This window comes from Lottia gigantea, assembly GCF_000327385.1.
Source record: "Lottia gigantea unplaced genomic scaffold LOTGIsca_1, whole genome shotgun sequence".
Taxonomy (NCBI): domain Eukaryota; kingdom Metazoa; phylum Mollusca; class Gastropoda; family Lottiidae; genus Lottia; species Lottia gigantea.
Genome location: NW_008706746.1, coordinates 5099018 through 5116196, shown reverse-complemented (window position 1 = coordinate 5116196; position 17179 = coordinate 5099018). Strand labels below are relative to the sequence as shown.

Sequence of the window (17179 nt, the reverse complement as noted above, 5' to 3'; positions counted from 1 at the left end):
ACACACATGGATTTGAAAATTTTGGTGGTGAGCTGTGAACACTCTTACTGTTTAGCTTAGCCAAAAAATTCCTGTTTCTGAGACAAAGGTCTGACTTGTCAAATAAATGAGGCATCTGTCATTTTAAGTAATGTAATGATGGTATGGTATCTTAGTTATGTAGTGATAACTTTCTGTCACATTTCATTTAATTTTAAAACAGTACCTTTTATGGTGTCACTGACTTATCCTTTATAAATCTAATAGAATGAAAAGGAAATGAGAATGCTGTCATTTGCTAATCCTGGTAAATTTCTAGATGACTTTGATCCTGAGAGGAGTACAAGAGAATTGAGAAAAATGCAACGAAAATTGAAACCCAAATGGTAAGCAAATTTTGCAGATACTGGTTGTTTGGTAGTTTTTATCGGAAGTAAAAGATGTAAAATAACACTGGATTGACACTTAAATATTGTTTTTTGCTTCAAGTGTTTCAAACACTGTACATATCTTATAAGTTTGATTACATCTATCTCTTGACCATTCTGAGGCTGCCTACCAACTGGAGAGGGTTAACATTCTAATAATATTACTCAAGTATGCTTATTTCATATTTCAGTCCTATTACAAAGCCAAGTAATACATTATATGATGAGACAGGGTGTATACGTGAAAGTGGAGTAGATATTTGTGATTGTTTAGATATTGACTGTCCTGGATGTCATTTTCCATGTTCAAAATGTGCTTCTGAAAAATGTGCCACTGAATGTCGCTGCAATAGAAAGTGGCATTTTGACAATATATATGTTGAAGGTACAGAAGTCCATATCAAAATGCCAATGAAAATCAATAAAGTTACATAGTTTTAGTTTTAAGTAGTTTTGACTCAGGACATTAAAGGGATATGGTTGTCTAATATATATTTGAGCAGCTCTATCAGAGCTAAGAGTAGTAATATTTAAATCCTATTTCTGGCTCTCAAATATTTAGGTGACTTTATCCCTTTTAAATCATTCTGAATAAGCTATAGTGGTATTTGAAAGATAGCTAATACATGCCCAATGGGTGACTCATATACGTTTCATTTGGGGGTATAAAAATGACTGATTAAGAATGGTATGTTGAATGGCTATAAGATAGATTGCCAGGCAAGGCAGCTGGCAGCTTTGATTTTGAATAAAAATATTTAGTACAGTAACAACCATCAGTATATAATATTGAACCTTCAGTCATACCCTTGTTCTGAACTCTTTAGGGCGATACTGAATAATATTGACTATGAGTTATTGCCCATGTTCTTGAAAACGTGTTCAGTTTTTATCCGATCTTGATGAAATTTGGTATGTATTGATGAGATCTCTGTCAAGTTCGAAATGGGTAATAATCGGATTAACTGTTTCAGATTTATTGCCCTTGGTTTAGTAAAAACTCGCCAAATTTGCTTTGTAGGCACGATAAAGACTACAATTTTTATCCGATCTTGATGAAACTTAATATGCGTCTATATATTGATGGGATCTCGGTCAATTTCGACATTGGTAACAATTGGATGATTGGTTTCAGAGTTATTACCCTTGACGAATCAAATTTCGATTATATACTACTAGGTATGCAAGCATGTGTATATTGATGAGATCTCACTAGAGTTTGTAATTGGTAACAATCGGATGAAGGGTTTCTGAGTTATTGCCCTTGATTTAGTAAAAACATGTCAAATTCGACTTGCAGGCACGATAGAGACTATAGTTTTTATCTAATCTTGATGAAACTAGATATGCACGATAGCGACTACAGCTTTTATCCAACCTAGATGAAATATAGGTATGCATGTATATATTATTAAGAATTCACTCGAGTTCGTAATTGGTAACGGATGAAGGGTTTCTGAGTTATTGCCCTTGACTCAGTAAAAACTTGTCAAACTCGTCTTGCAGGCACGATAGAGAGTACAGATTTTATCCAATCTTGATGAAACTAGATATGCATGATGAGATCTCGGTCAAGTTAGAAATTGGTAATAATCGGATGAACAGTTTGCGAGTTAATACCCTTGTGTGTACAGCGATGAGACATTGTTCATGTTTGAATCTGATGATGATTTGATGAACTGTTTCAGGTTTTTTTCTTGACTTTAAGATTATTTGAAAATTCATTATTAAGCCACTAAAGATTTTGTTATCATTTCTGACAGCTGGTATAGTGAGCGCATGTTACCTTGCCTGGCATTTGGTAAAATCACACAAGGGTAGACCCTATTGATAATCAGAAAAATCGAAAAATAAGTATGAGTTTTTGCCCTTGAAAACGCGTTCAAGCTTTAACCCGTAAATATTCAAGAAGGCACAGTTATTGATAGATTTTGACGAAACTTGGCGTGAGCGTTCGTAATCACAAAAGGATGAACTATATTGAAAATCAGAAGAATCGAAAAATATTTAGTTGTTGCCCTTGTTCTTGAAAACACTTTCAATTTGTAGCTCGTAAACACTCTAGAAGACACAATTCTTGACGGATTTGACGAAACCTGACATGAGTGTTTGTTAACACCAAAGGATAAACCTTATTGAAAATCAGAAAAATCGAAAAATATTTAGTATTAGTTATTGGCCTTGTTCTTCAAAACGCGTTCAATTTTTAGCACATAAACACACTAGTTAGTAGACACAATTCTTGACAGATTTTGACAAAGCTCGGTGTTAGTATATGTAATTACCCAAGGAACCTATCTAAAAATATTTAGCTTGAGTTATTGCCCTTGTTCTTAAAAACGAGTCCAAGGTCTGTAAACACTCTAGAAGGTTCAATTCTTGATAGATTTTTATACGCCCGCATGAAATGGGGGGCGTATATTGCCGTCACCCATGTCCGCCCGTCCGTCAACAATTGCTCGTAAACACTCTACAAGACACGATTCTTGACGGATTTTGGCAAAACTTGGTATGAGTGTTCATAATCACTCAAGGATGAACCCTATTGAAAATCAGAAGAATCGAAAAATATTTAGTTTGAGTTATTGCCCTCGTTATTGAATTCGCGTTGAATTTTTAGCTATTTTTAGTATTTCATACTGGTAATTGTTACTGCACTGCCAAATATTTTTATTTAAATCAAAGCTGTCAGTGGGTGCATATTACCTTGCTAGTACTACCGTGAAATCTGTAAACTAGACTAAATGCGAGATTCTGCACTGTTTGGATTTTGATGTTGTGGTATCTATAGTAACTGTGGATCCTGGAAATTATTTGAGGTTGGTAAAAAAAACGTAAGGACTGGTTTGTTTATTAGAAGAACTGCATGCATTGTTTAATTTTGACATTTCTTGAGCTAGCTGCAAAGCACTCTTACCCTCTTCGCACTGAGTAATGCTGATTCACTCTGGTTGCCAGAGACATTACTAGATTCAGATTGGCTTGAGTTTTGATTGATTTCTGTAACGTGTATATATGGTGGTGCACTATCACTGTGCCTGTACTCTGTGATGTTGGTGAACTACTTGATGCAGAGCTTGATGAATTATGTATGGAGGATTGTGTATGTGGTAGCTGGATAAAAAGATTATTTTATACAGACCGCCAAAACTAATGGCATGTTTTTCTGATAAAATAGCTTCACTTGATATATATGGTTTAGTACTGTTCCCTGGTGCTGGCAAAAGGTTGTTCATTGCAATTCCTAATAATCTTCTTTCACTCAATACAGAACTCTGTATATTGTCAACATTATACTACTATTATAGAGACGGTCGACTATTCAGTCCTACACACAAACAGGCAGGGTAGAGTTTAGGGTGATATGGTCAGTGAGTTTGATTGTTTAATAATAACATGATAATTAGTTCACTGTCATCATTTAAATTGAAAAGTAAACATTCCATACAGGGAGGAAACAGAACTTGATACTTTTACTGTCATGAAAAGAAATACCCTAATTTAAGAATTTGGTCAAGTTCAACATTTTAAGAAGGGAAGAGAGTTTGAAACTGTTGCAAGAATTAGAAATTCGGCTCTGTGGAAAGAACTAAATATTATGATCATGCCATCCGAATTCATTTTTTGCAAAACTCCTTGGTTATTGTAAAGATCTATATTTATGTCACTCAAACTGAATGTAGTTATTAAATTGATTCATATTCAAACTGAATATGGTTTGCTCTCCAATATAGTTCTTGAATTGATTCATTATTCATTGGTTAGTGAATCGTTATCTAATCTGAATATGTTTTGTGGTTTCATATAGTTAGTGAATCAATATTCAATCTGAATATGTTTTGTGGTTTCATATAGTTACTGAATTGTTATTCAATCTGAATATGTTTTGTGATTTCATATAGTTAGTGAATCAATATTCAATCTGAATATGGTTTTTTGGTGTCATATAGTTAGTGAATCAATATTCAATCTGAATATGGTTTTTTGGTTTCATATAGTTACTGAATCGTTATTCAATCTGAATATGTTTTGTGGTTTCATATAGTTACTGAATTGTTATTCAATCTGAATATGTTTTGTGGTTTCATATAGTTAGTGAATCGTTATTCAATCTGAATATGTTTTGTGGTTTCATATAGTTAGTGAATAGTTATTCAATCTGAATATGTTTTGTGGTTTCATATAGTTACTGAATCGTTATTCAATCTGAATATGTTTTGTGGTTTTATATAGTTACTGAATCGTTATTCAATCTGAATATGTTTTGTGGTTTCATATAGTTACTGAATCGTTATCTAATCTGAATATGTTTTGTGGTTTCATATAGTTACTGAATCGTTATTCAATCTGAATATGTTTTGTGGTTTCATATAGTTACTGAATCGTTATTCAATCTGAATATGTTTTGTGGTTTCATATAGTTACTGAATCGTTATTCAATCTGAATATGTTTTGTGATTTCATATAGTTAGTGAATCAATATTCAATCTGAATATGTTTTGTGGTTTCATATAGTTACTGAATCTTTATTCAATCTGAATATGTTTTGTGATTTCATATAGTTACTGAATCGTTATTCAATCTGAATATGTTTTGTGGTTTCATATAGTTACTGAATTGTTATTCAATCTGAATATGTTTTGTGGTTTCATATAGTTAGTGAATCTTTATTCTATCTGAATATGTTTTGTGGTTTCATATAGTTACTGAATCGTTATTCAATCTGAATATGTTTTGTGGTTTCATATAGTTACTGAATCGTTATTCAATCTGAATATGTTTTGTGGTTTCATATAGTTAGTGAATCAATATTCAATCTAGATATGTTTTGTGGTTTCATATAGTTACTGAATCGTTATTCAATCTGAATATGTTTTGTGATTTCATATAGTTAGTGAATCAATATTCAATCTGAATATGGTTTTTTGGTTTCATATAGTTAGTGAATAGTTATTCAATCTGAATATGTTTTGAGGTTTCATATAGTTAGTGAATCTTTGAAAGAAAGAAAGAAATCTTCGTGGATAAATTTAAAAGCTGGTGGGAATATATTTTCGTTGTTACTAAAATCTTGAGTATTTAAGTTTTAACAATGCTATGACCTGTGTCTGTAAAAGTAATAAAATGTAATATGATTCTTGGTGTTTAAAACTGTGGACTAGCAGCATGTGGTGGTCATAGACTTGTACATGATTAGTTGTTAATGACACTATTACAGATCAAACGTTGCTCGTGGTGAGCAATTTCTCCTGTTTGTGTGTAGGACTGTATTGATAGAAACAGGTGCCTGTGGATTATGGTCTTGAATCGGGGGTTTTGAATGTTTGTGTAAATATATTGTTTGAAATTCGTTCTGTGATGTCTTGTCTTGAGTTAATAAATGTGTTTTTGTTTAATTATTTATTTCTTCCCATTGTGCCTATGCCATAACCCCCGCTTTTGATCAGTCTATCTGAACGAGCGGAACGTTATGTTCCCGATTCAGATTTGACTGGAACCAAACCGACCCAAGGCAACTACAAGCCCACATCAAACAGCCAGATCGTCTGACTAGAGTAAAAGCCAACTCTATGAGCGGAGTGTTATAACTCCCACAGAACGAACATCCTCACCCTGAGCCGTCTACCGACCGACCGACTGCCAGTAAATAGATACAATCGAGGTTTTTTATAGTGTTTGCTCACGAAAATCCCGTGCAATGCTAAAGTCAACTCTGATTGGTCGAATCCACACTCGATTGATGAAATGCCATAACGTACAAAATAATCCGGGAACTGCAACTTCCGGTTCGTATCAAATGACGGTACATTAAATATGTCATCTGCTACTGAACCTTAATAATGTGAATCATGCTCTTTATGACTTAATTCTTTACAAGACAGGCCTAATGTCAGGTCCCAATGTGCAGATAGATTTAGCTGAAATTGGCATTGATACTGAATAGGGGTCTTCATGTATACTATGAATGTCCTTTTCAATTTCTCGGTAAAAATACATTTTTTATTTTTTTTATGCCTGGAGAAACAATAATAATAACTTCTTTTATTTGGTGTAAAGTGTTACTCAGTATTACCCTTTCGTTTATCAAATATATTTGTTAGGAATAAAGTGGGAATAAGCTAGGTTTTTATGTATCATATATAGAAATAGAGCATAGAGTTATATTTACAACTCTATGAGTAGAGCTACAATTCAATTTCATGCTGTCTGAAGCCATCAATATTTGTGGTAGTCTCCCCTTTATTGTGATTTTCTTTTATCAAAACATTTGTATATGTCAATATGGAGACTTGCAATTCGAGACTACAATTATTGTTTACAAATGGCTCCTAATCCTTGACAACAAAGTGCACTGAAAGTTTAAAACTAAGAACATTAGTAAGTACAAGGTTCCAATTCAATTTCTGTCGCTACTCTATTGTCCTTAGCCCATCTGGTAGGATAAATAGGATAAGTTCTATGGTGATGATATAAAACTTATTATTTGGCATGAAGTTAATTCCTATTTATGTGGCAATGTACGTCTATCTTTAGGGTACCGGTATTTAGCATAACCAAATACAGTAAAATCAAACACGTCTGAAGGCTATAGGGATTATGTCCAACTGCTTAACACTATGTTATTTTACTTTGGTCTGAAATGGTCATTTTTGTCATGGATGAAATAGTTTAAATTTTTATATCTTATAATTTGTGAATACAAGATATAAAATTCCATAAGCCTATTAATAGCAATATTGATTAGTCTACATTCGTTTCTCATCCTTTCAGAGAAAAATTCTTCAAAATGACGTCATATGAAGTAAACAGTTATAATGGTGCATTGAGCTCTTCATTTCCAAAACCATTTTCAGTGGATCGCATGTCATCAATATCTACTCTCAATCGTATAGCTATTGTAGCCTGCGAACGAATAATGTTACTCATGAATCAAACAGAACTTCTTCTTCAATCCAAGATAGAGAACATGCAGCAAGTATTGATTTACCTAAACGGCATGCACATTGACGTCGGCTGTTTTGGTGATAGAGGTGATTTTTACAGACGCAAATTAGCCGAGCAGTTGTATCTGACATATTCTGTACACGGGGTAACCCATGATAACATCATTGAAGTTGTTCATGGTGCCATAATGCTTGAAAGACAAACCAGGAGAATTATAAGTGAAAGCACGATGAAAAGAGACGTTGCTGAACCAATTGATGTCGATAGCCAAGTTTTAGACATTTTAGCGAGAATCGCGGGAGTTCATTGATTTACAAAAACAAAACAAAAATCACCATTTTATATCTTAAAGTTTTAGCCTACTAACCAAACTAATACAACAATATTTACACTAATATTCCCTACTTACCTTTTAATTTATGTTGCACACCTATTTTTTCACCCTAGTTACTGTCAAAGAGTTTAGAATTGGAATGTTTAATTGCAGGCCACACCATTTACAGAATTCGATTTCGCCGTTCAATTTACTTCAGTGTCTGTTGAACGAGTATTTTTTTCTTTCTACATCTGCCTTGGTTATTTATTCTTGTGCCGAAATATGAATTTATTTCCAAGCATCCGATACGTATGTAGATTTTGAAAAGCAATACGAATTTCTTTGATTTCTTTAGTTGAAAACAATTTCTACGCATAAAATTTATTACTTTGCTATGTATTTCCAAGTGTTTTTTTTGTTAAAGAATATGTTTTGATTTTCTTTATTACGTATCATGTGGAATAAGAATAAGAACTAAGTATATTATGATGCACAAGACCCCTGTGTCTAAGAATGCGGGCACACGAATAGTCTTGGTCTCCGATATTTTTCGCCGACTTGAATCTTGAGTAAAATCTCAGTGTGCCCGCGTTGCCGACATTGCAGAATTTATAATATCAAACCAGGTTGATATTTGTCTCCGATTGTTTCATCGCAAGACAGAGTGTCATCATCCAATCGGTTTCATTTTCCTTTCAATATTGCACGATCCGCACGTAATTGTCAACATAGTGGAAAACTAGAGATTTTTTGTCTCCCTGGGTGCCTACAGCCGTTCGGCGAAACTCATGACCGCTCGCGTGACCACACCTTTAGCCCAAGAAATCTGGCTCTACAAGTTCCTCAGACGCTTACTTTATATTTCCCGATACCATTAGAAAACGACACCCTCCAAAAGTCAAATTATGACAAATTCCCCTTTCTGTGTTAATGCATTTTTAGAGATCAATTACGGCCTACGTAAACCTGACAAAAAATGAAACCGATTGCACAATGAATCTTTATTTCGCCAATGTTTTTGGATAAAAGAAAACTTATGTAATCACGATCGAAGCCTACGTTGTTATGTATTCATCCACAATAATGACATAAAACTATCCTGTTAGAAACCCTAGAACGCTGCTACGGAGCCCCTTAGGCGCAATTTTTCGAACTTTTATAAAATATTTCGTTTAAAACATTTTTTATTTTTTACCTCGTTTACACAAAATACTATCAAGTTTACACAAATAAGTAACAAATGAGTTATTCGATTAAACGAAATAATTAATTCGTTTAAACGAAAATATATGATATTATTTCGTTTAAACAAATTAATTGTCCCTTAGGAGCTCCGTACATTGTGAATTACACATACAGTATTTCAGTTTCTAAAAATTGTGTCTATATGAAGTCCATTCTGCATTGCAACACTAGGGTCAGCACTCTTCTGTCGCAAAATTTAAGTCAGCTTCATACCAGGGTCTTGGTGATCCTGGGACTATCTATTTGTGTCAGCTCATCAAACATCTCTAGTGGCATGCGCAGGAAGGAAGGAAGCTTGGTCTTCAGCCATCAGCTTGTTATAAACACGCAGACATCCTTAGTTAACATATTTAATTATCTTAACCTTTAACTTGCACCTTGTTTTATCATAAATCTTTACTTTGTGACCTAGGCCAGTGCTTTCATGAGACTATATTCTCATCACCATCTAACGCCAAATTGGGGTCTTACCCAGCACTTTCTCCCTCTCCCCTTCCTTTGATTTTTGGACTCTACCTTGACATCTTGACCTGATGCAATGCCAACTGCAGGAGGTTGTTGTGATGCATGAGAGCAGCAACAAAATACTAATGTTTCTCTTGGTCTGCCATTCTAGCCACGCACTGGACACTCGACCCTGATGGGCAGGCGTCCGCCTAGCGTCCAGGGAACGTCCTAACTTTCGAGTACCATTGAATAATGCCCCCAACTTTCGTGTTTAACGTTCCTCTAACGCGTAAGTAGCATTTTGATAGAACGTCGTGAAATTTTTTGCACATTCAAAAATATTTTTCACCCTCAGCGTTCGCCGACGTCCCTCGACTTTCCCCAACGCTCGTCTAACTTTCTTGTAACTTGTTTCTAACGTTCATTCTAAGACGTATAGGGCCTAGTATTCCTTTTACACGAGCCTTACTTTTTTGTCACAGATTGCAGCTAAAACTTTGAATTACTTTTAGACATGGCCTATTGGTTACCAGACCACATATTTAAATCTGATTGGGTCTGAAATTAATTAGACTCCAATAACCTTTATGACAGCCTGGATGATCTCATCTCATCTGATCGGAATTTATGCATAGGCATAGCCATGCGGCATAATTATGCTTAACAACAGAGTAAAAACTGTTCCTTCCATTAAAACCAACACCCCATATTTCAAACTAATGTTGAATCATGTCTATTATGAGGGTAGGTTATAAAAATAAGTCATTGTCTCCAGTAAAAACAGCTGACACTGTTTCATGGTGTTTTAATTCTAATGTTCCTATCACCATAGAATGTCATTATTGGCCTCGGCTAATCGTACGACATCGTCCGACTTTTTCTCGTGAGTTTTGCTGTCAAATGATTGGTCGATTGAATCAAGCACCTGCGCACTATATATTTCCGGTGTCCATGGTCAATAAATTAGAAAATAGCAGACAGCACATTTAGAACATTATTCATTGATGAAAAAAGATTGACAACAGTACTATTTGATATTGATACGTAAGTACAAACACAATTTTGGGAGTCAGACCCTATTTCAAAGCCATTTTAGATCACATGAGAGTAATATAACGGTTATTTGCTTACGGAACAGGTTTGTTTACATTTTTATTTTGAACTGAAGAATCGAATTAGTAATTTGCGGGCATTGTTCATTCCTCCCAAAGATAGTCACAAGGATATTACGTCTTGTTTTTCTTTGTATTTTTGTAAATGGTAGTGGTTTTTAAAGGAACATCATTATTCGACAAATTTGCAATCATATTCACATAGCAAAACAGTATATACCAGTGGCAGTACGTGTTATTTGTATATTATTGGCATCAATATCATTCTTTGACTTGGTCAGTTTGTGTAAGGGTGTAGGCCTAATAGTTCTTGTTTATATTCTTTCGAACCTGTAAAGAAAGGTTATAGGCTATTAGTAGGTATGTGAATTGCCCAATCGATGAATTCATTTGACATTGTCTTTTGTCCTTTTTGAATACTATTTCTAGCAATGTAATATCTCTGGATGTTGAATGAATGATAAAATGTGTACAAAAAATATGAAGTTGTCTTAATTGCCCCATATAAGAACTATGAAGATTATGCCTCTTTTTACTATACAGAGCTAAGCTGTCATGTTTTTGGTATTATTATTTATCCATTGGTACATACTATATTTCACAAGGCAAAATGACCTTTGTGTAGTACACTAAAAAATTAGAGGGCTTTAAAGTCCAAAGGTTGTGATCTGTATCTCAACATCTATCATGTCACATTCATGTTTAGGTCATTATCATCTGTATGATCAGTAATGTACACTTTCAAAACTATCATGTGGAAGTTTATACTTTAAAATAAGTGTTGATTGGTAGTGCAGATTTATAAAAAAAAGCATACGGCCAATGAAAAACTATTCTTTACCTCATAATTTGAAAAAATGCTTGTGTTGGTTTATTAGTTTTTTTCTTAATTTAAGAATTGATAATCATTTCTCCATTTTCAGTGGATTTTTTTTGTTTTCAGATTTAAGTTTTGATTACCACAAAATGCCAGGACCACAGAAAATGGAATTGCATGGCTGGCCCACCGATGTTGGCATTATTGCTGTGGAGGTTTATTTCCCATCTCAATATGTCGATCAAACAGAATTAGAACAGTTTGATGGAGTGTCAGCAGGGAAATATACAATAGGTTTAGGGCAATCAAAGATGGGATTCTGTTCTGACCGTGAGGACATTAATACATTATGTTTAACTGTTGTTCAAAAACTTATAGAAAGAAATAATATATCATATACTGAAATAGGAAGACTTGAAGTAGGGACTGAAACTATTATAGACAAATCTAAAAGTGTTAAGACTGTATTGATGCAGTTATTTGAAGAAAGTGGTAATACTAATGTGGAAGGTATTGACACTACTAATGCTTGCTATGGTGGAACTTCTGCGTTGTTTAATGCTGTTAACTGGGTGGAATCTAGCTCCTGGGATGGTAAGAACATTTTTATTGCAACCTTAGATAGATGCTTGCTTTGTTTTTTAAAAACTGTCAAAATAGAACAATTATGATGTTCACAAAAGTGATGAAGGGTATAATATCAGCATTATCAGTCATGTTAAAATCAGAAATATATGGTTTGGGTTAATTATTGTTACATGCTTCGATTAGCAGAGAACTAGATCTTTCTTTTAGTCACTTGATCACCTTTCTGTGATAGAGTTATTTATTATTTCTTGTTTTTCAGGACGTTATGCTTTAGTTGTTGCAAGTGATATTGCTGTTTATGCAACTGGTAATGCTAGGTGTACTGGTGGAGCTGGTGCTGTAGCCATGTTAGTTGGTCCTAATGCTCCTTTAATATTTGATAGAGGTTTGTAAATTTGTTATTTGGTGTAAAGGAAAAAGGAAGATCTCACAAGGAAATAAAAACTTTCTCTTTAATAATACATTGTCATTACTTGCATTTAGGTGCAATCTAAATATGATCTATGCTTTAGAGGCAGATTATGGATAAATGATGATTTTTCCTTAAGCCCAACGCAGACGAGGAACATTTTAAGCGAACCATTGGAAAAAATTTGTTTCGATCATTTTTTTCACCGTCTGCGGATTACAGAAACACTAACAAAAATGTTCGTGAGAATTGTTTTGATTTTATAAGATTGTTCGCCTCCCGAACAATTCTTTGTTCGCCGTCTGCGTTAACGACGAACATTAGCGCCGAACATTCATAGACGAAAGACCAATCAGCGATCGAAGCCAGACCACATGACACTCAAAATGGCAAAGTCCAGTGAATCTACCAACACAAAATTTTGGACTGTGGAGAAGGAGCAGATTTTAGAAAATATGTGGTTGCAATCTTCCTGTTTGTTTATGATTTCTTCGCCCGACTATTCAGATAGGAACAAGAAGTACGCTGCAATGCAAGAAATAGCACAATCCCTGGAAACAACCGGTAAATTTACAAGGTTGCCAAACACACCCTGCTCTTAACGACGTTGAATCCAGGTACCGATCCTAATGATCCTATTTCGCCGTCTACTTTGGCTAACGCAATTTTACATTTTCTTCTGGACGTCGCCATTTTGAGGTCATGTGATTTTCCGTGGCACTGGCTTATTGTTCGAACTAAAAGTTCATTGTCTGCGGAATTATGTTTGTCGTCTGCGGATAACAAATATATTTGTTCGATGTTTTTGTTCGTCGACAGAAATGTTCCTCGTCTGCGTTGGGCTTTACCAGTATAAATTTTAGCTTGGATGAAGCTCCTTGTTCAAAAGTTTACAGTTAATTATAATTCATATCACATTGATTATAATGAATGATGATAAACATTGAATTGATGACCATCATTATTCTAATGGACAATTAGTCTAATATGATTGGCTGAATCTCACTTATAATGACATTATTAAAAATAGTTGTTAAACTTTCAAAATACCAGTAATGATTATAATACAAGAAAACAATTTATTTGACCATAGTTTTTCAAAATTGGTTTGCAAACAATTTAATGAGTTTTTAACTCATAATGCTGTTTTTACTCAGTTATATAAATTTGAAAAGTTTCTATCTGTGATTTTGATGTTTCAGGAGCTAGAGGAACTCACATGCAGCATGTTTATGACTTTTTCAAACCTGATATGGCATCAGAATATCCTACTGTGGATGGTAAACTGTCTATACAGTGTTATTTACATGCCTTAGATAAATGTTATGAAGTTTATTCATCTCGAGCTAAAGCTACTGGAATAAAAAGTAAGTTCAATCCTTTCCACAGACAATTGTTCTAATAATGTTTTTTCCGTAAATGTAGATTATAAGTATTATGAATTTCGTTATTAGGTCCAAGAAGATCTATATGATAACTGTCATGATTTTCTTTGATTTAGTTCATTGCATATTAGCATCACAATTATTGTAAACATAACTTTAACCCTGTGCCAGTGCCTTATATTGAATAGTAACTTGTAACGTTTAAAGCTGCTGAGTTATAAATCTAATATTCATAGTTTGAATAGTCTGGTATGTTGTAATAGTGCATATTTACCTATCAAGAAAACCTATAATGTCTGTTATTGTTTTTAGGAAAATTTCATTTAAAAGACTCTATAAACAACAATTATAATTTTTTTTTTTTGTAACCATGAGCTTATTGACTTGAGGCGAAAATTCTAAATTTTAAGTTTGATCGTCAAGGATGCAATTGTGTTCATGTGATTAAGTGAGTCATGTGTATCTTTTTCAGAATGTCAAAGTGTCTTAGATAATGCTGCTGCCTTTGTATTTCATTCACCATACTGTAAATTAGTGCAGAAATCTGTTGGTAGATTAATGCTCAATGATTTTCTCAGTGATCCTAATCCAGATTTCCAGGGTGTTTATTCAGGTTTAGAACAATTCAAGTAAGTGACAAAATAGAGTAATTTAATTTAGGACAGAAAATAGTGAACAGTATTTGGAAAACTTGATCATTACTCTTAAAATCTTTAACAGATAATATTGTAAATAAAATTTGTGCTGAAAAGGATTTTCATATTTAGTGTTTGTTTCCATAAGTAGGATTTTAAGATATGGTTTTAAAAAAACCCACAAAGAGTCAGAAGTAGAATCGTTACAATGCATTACATGTTTTTATACGCCCACATCTCTCTACGTGGACGTATACATTGTCAACATTTGCTTGTAAATCTCTAAAAACTAGAGTGTTTAAAGGAATCAAATGAAATTTGGTATGTGCATACATATTCATGAAACGAAGGTCCATCGGTCCGTCTGTCAACATTTGCTTGTAAACGCTCTAAAAACTAGATTTTTTGATGGAATCAAATGAAATTCGGTAAGTGTATACAGTTCATAAAACGAAGATCAAGTTTGAATTTAGACAGTTAGAAGCAGAGTTATTGCCCTTGCCCCAAAATCTTGAATATTTACCATCCGCATGCCATGGTGGGCGTATATGGCTATCTTTCTTATTCATTTGATTACAGAGATATTAAACTAGAAGGAACATATTTTGACAAGCAAGTTGAAAGTACTTTTGTAAAAGCCAGTCAAAAAGTTTATGAAATGAAAACTAAACCATCACTTTTAATGTCCAACCAAGTTGGCAATATGTATACAGCTTCTTTGTATGGTGGCTTAGCCTCTTTAATAGGAAAGTAAGTATGATTAAAGATGCAATTACTTTTTTTTTTTCTATTTATGGTGTAAAGCCTGTTGTGATCCCTGCGTTCAGCTTATTCGTGATTCAACCAAATATTTTAAGCAATTCTTTCTTAAAAACAGTTTATTTATTTTATATTTTTTGTTTACTCATGTATCTGTATAATTTAGATAGATATTTGAAAACCAATGAAGGTTGGTGTGACAAAACAATAAAAACCTTATTTTACATTGTTAAATTGAATTGCAGAGAAACAGCAGAAAACTTAGCTGGAAAAAGAATTGTGTTGTTTTCATATGGTTCTGGTTTAGCCTCTACCCTGTTTTCTTTACGCTTTTCTGATGATTTGACACCTGACTCCACTTTACACCGTCTATTTACCAGTCTTCAAGATTTAGAACAGCGTCTAGATAGTAGGACTAAAGTTCATCCACAAGATTTTGATGCCAATATGAAATTAAGAGAACAGACCCATCATTTAGGTTTGTACATAGTAAATCAGTAACATCTTGACTATGACTATTTATGATATTAAATACAAGGGTCACATGATCTTCAATTTAGAATCTCTGTTTATCATATTGAAATCATGGTTATGTCCCTTTACATGAGTTAACAGTGACAGATGAAGTATTTTTAATCAGATATGATAAGTCTTCATTCTGTAGAGCATATGCTACTTTTGATTCATATTTAACCTCCATTACCAGCAATATGATATTATGAAGGATTTTTTTATTTTGAAATGATGTCAACTGCAATATTTTGTTAATACATCTGTAGTAGCAGTGTTCTTGTGAAGCAATAGATTTGAAACAAGATCAATATTCATCTGTTACAGCACCCTATAATCCTGTTGGTTCAGTAGAAGATTTATTCTCTGGTACATGGTATTTAACACATGTAGATAACATGCATAGACGAAAATATGACAGAACATCCGACAGTCCCTCTTCTACTTCACAAACCTCTACCACGGTAAAATTTATGTGTTATCTGGAAGGGAATTAAATAGGCAAAAGCCTGTTCCTCAAAACATTTCATATTTATCTAAATAAAATATTGTTTATATTTTTTTCCTGAAAATTTGGATATCAATTATGTCAAGCAGAAAGGTTAATTCAAATAGAAGTTGAAGCATTCTTGAAGTCCATTGAACTGAATCTATTAGCGCAGTCTTATAGGAATCTTTTCATGGATAAATTTGGATCAATCAGTTGTCATCAACTTTGCTGTGAAGTTACTATTTATATCTGCATTTAATTTGTTTTTCAGGGAAAGAAAATGACATCAGATGCTTCAGATATGTCTGACACTAGTATTCCCTCTCATTGATGATGTGAATATTTTTAGAATTTTAAATCAACATTTTTACAACAACTGGTCAAGATGGGACCAAGTCCAAAGTAGTTTTAGTGGCTTAAAACCTAAGAAATAAACTAATTAGTTGTAATAGTTGTGAATTGTCATCACTCCATGAGTATGTTACAGCATTTTGTATGAATTGTTGACCAAATAACTGTCATTTCCCTTATAATTCTGTTTATGAACACTTTTAAACTTTTTCATACCTCTTTTCAACACTGTAATTGTTATTTTTCTTTATGATGTACTATGTAATATGACTATTGTACCCTGAATTATTTAATTGATTTAAAATTTTATTTCCATTTCCTGACTCACAAGTTTTTTGTTTCTAAAATTTGATTGTGAGAATTGATTTTATTTAATCCAATTTAATCTTAGAAAACTACATGTGTCAATTATTTTTGATATTTAAGTTATATTAGGCCATTTTCGTAGTAGGTCTGATTGTATTTTGTTTAGTATTTCTACCTCATATCTCTGTGTACTGAATCATATAATCTTGATGTAAATAAAAGGATCCCGTGAAATCCCTTAACCCAAGATTCTTGCATGATCTTTATAACTGAATTTTTGTCTTGCAAGTAAATACACTTTTTAAAAAGCATCAAGATAATTCATCAACAAAACGATTGTGTAAAGTGTAAATTGTTTCTGACATTGAAAATTGTCCAAAAGGTTCTGCTCTGGAAAATTTGTCTTCCGGTATATTATTTTATGAAGATAAAACAAACCTATGATTCATAGTTGATT

At 33.4% G+C, this 17179-nt stretch overlaps 2 protein-coding genes across 2 annotated transcripts; both read left to right on the top strand.

The window, feature by feature from the left end:
• Nucleotides 1-264: 264 nt before the first annotated feature.
• On the top strand, nt 265-842 carry LOTGIDRAFT_102611 (hypothetical protein; the record flags this gene model as incomplete). The annotated part of the gene is made up of 2 exons (XM_009045699.1): nt 265-365; nt 599-842. 2 exons carry the CDS (start codon nt 265-267, stop codon nt 840-842), a joined length of 345 nt encoding a protein of 114 aa, XP_009043947.1.
• A 10614-nt stretch (nt 843-11456) lies between these two features.
• LOTGIDRAFT_102908 (hypothetical protein) lies at nt 11457-16072 on the top strand (the record flags this gene model as incomplete). The annotated part of the gene is made up of 7 exons (XM_009045698.1): nt 11457-11883; nt 12137-12262; nt 13489-13657; nt 14154-14300; nt 14886-15056; nt 15311-15543; nt 15903-16072. 7 exons carry the CDS (start codon nt 11457-11459, stop codon nt 16070-16072), a joined length of 1443 nt encoding a protein of 480 aa, XP_009043946.1.
• Nucleotides 16073-17179: the final 1107 nt, after the last annotated feature.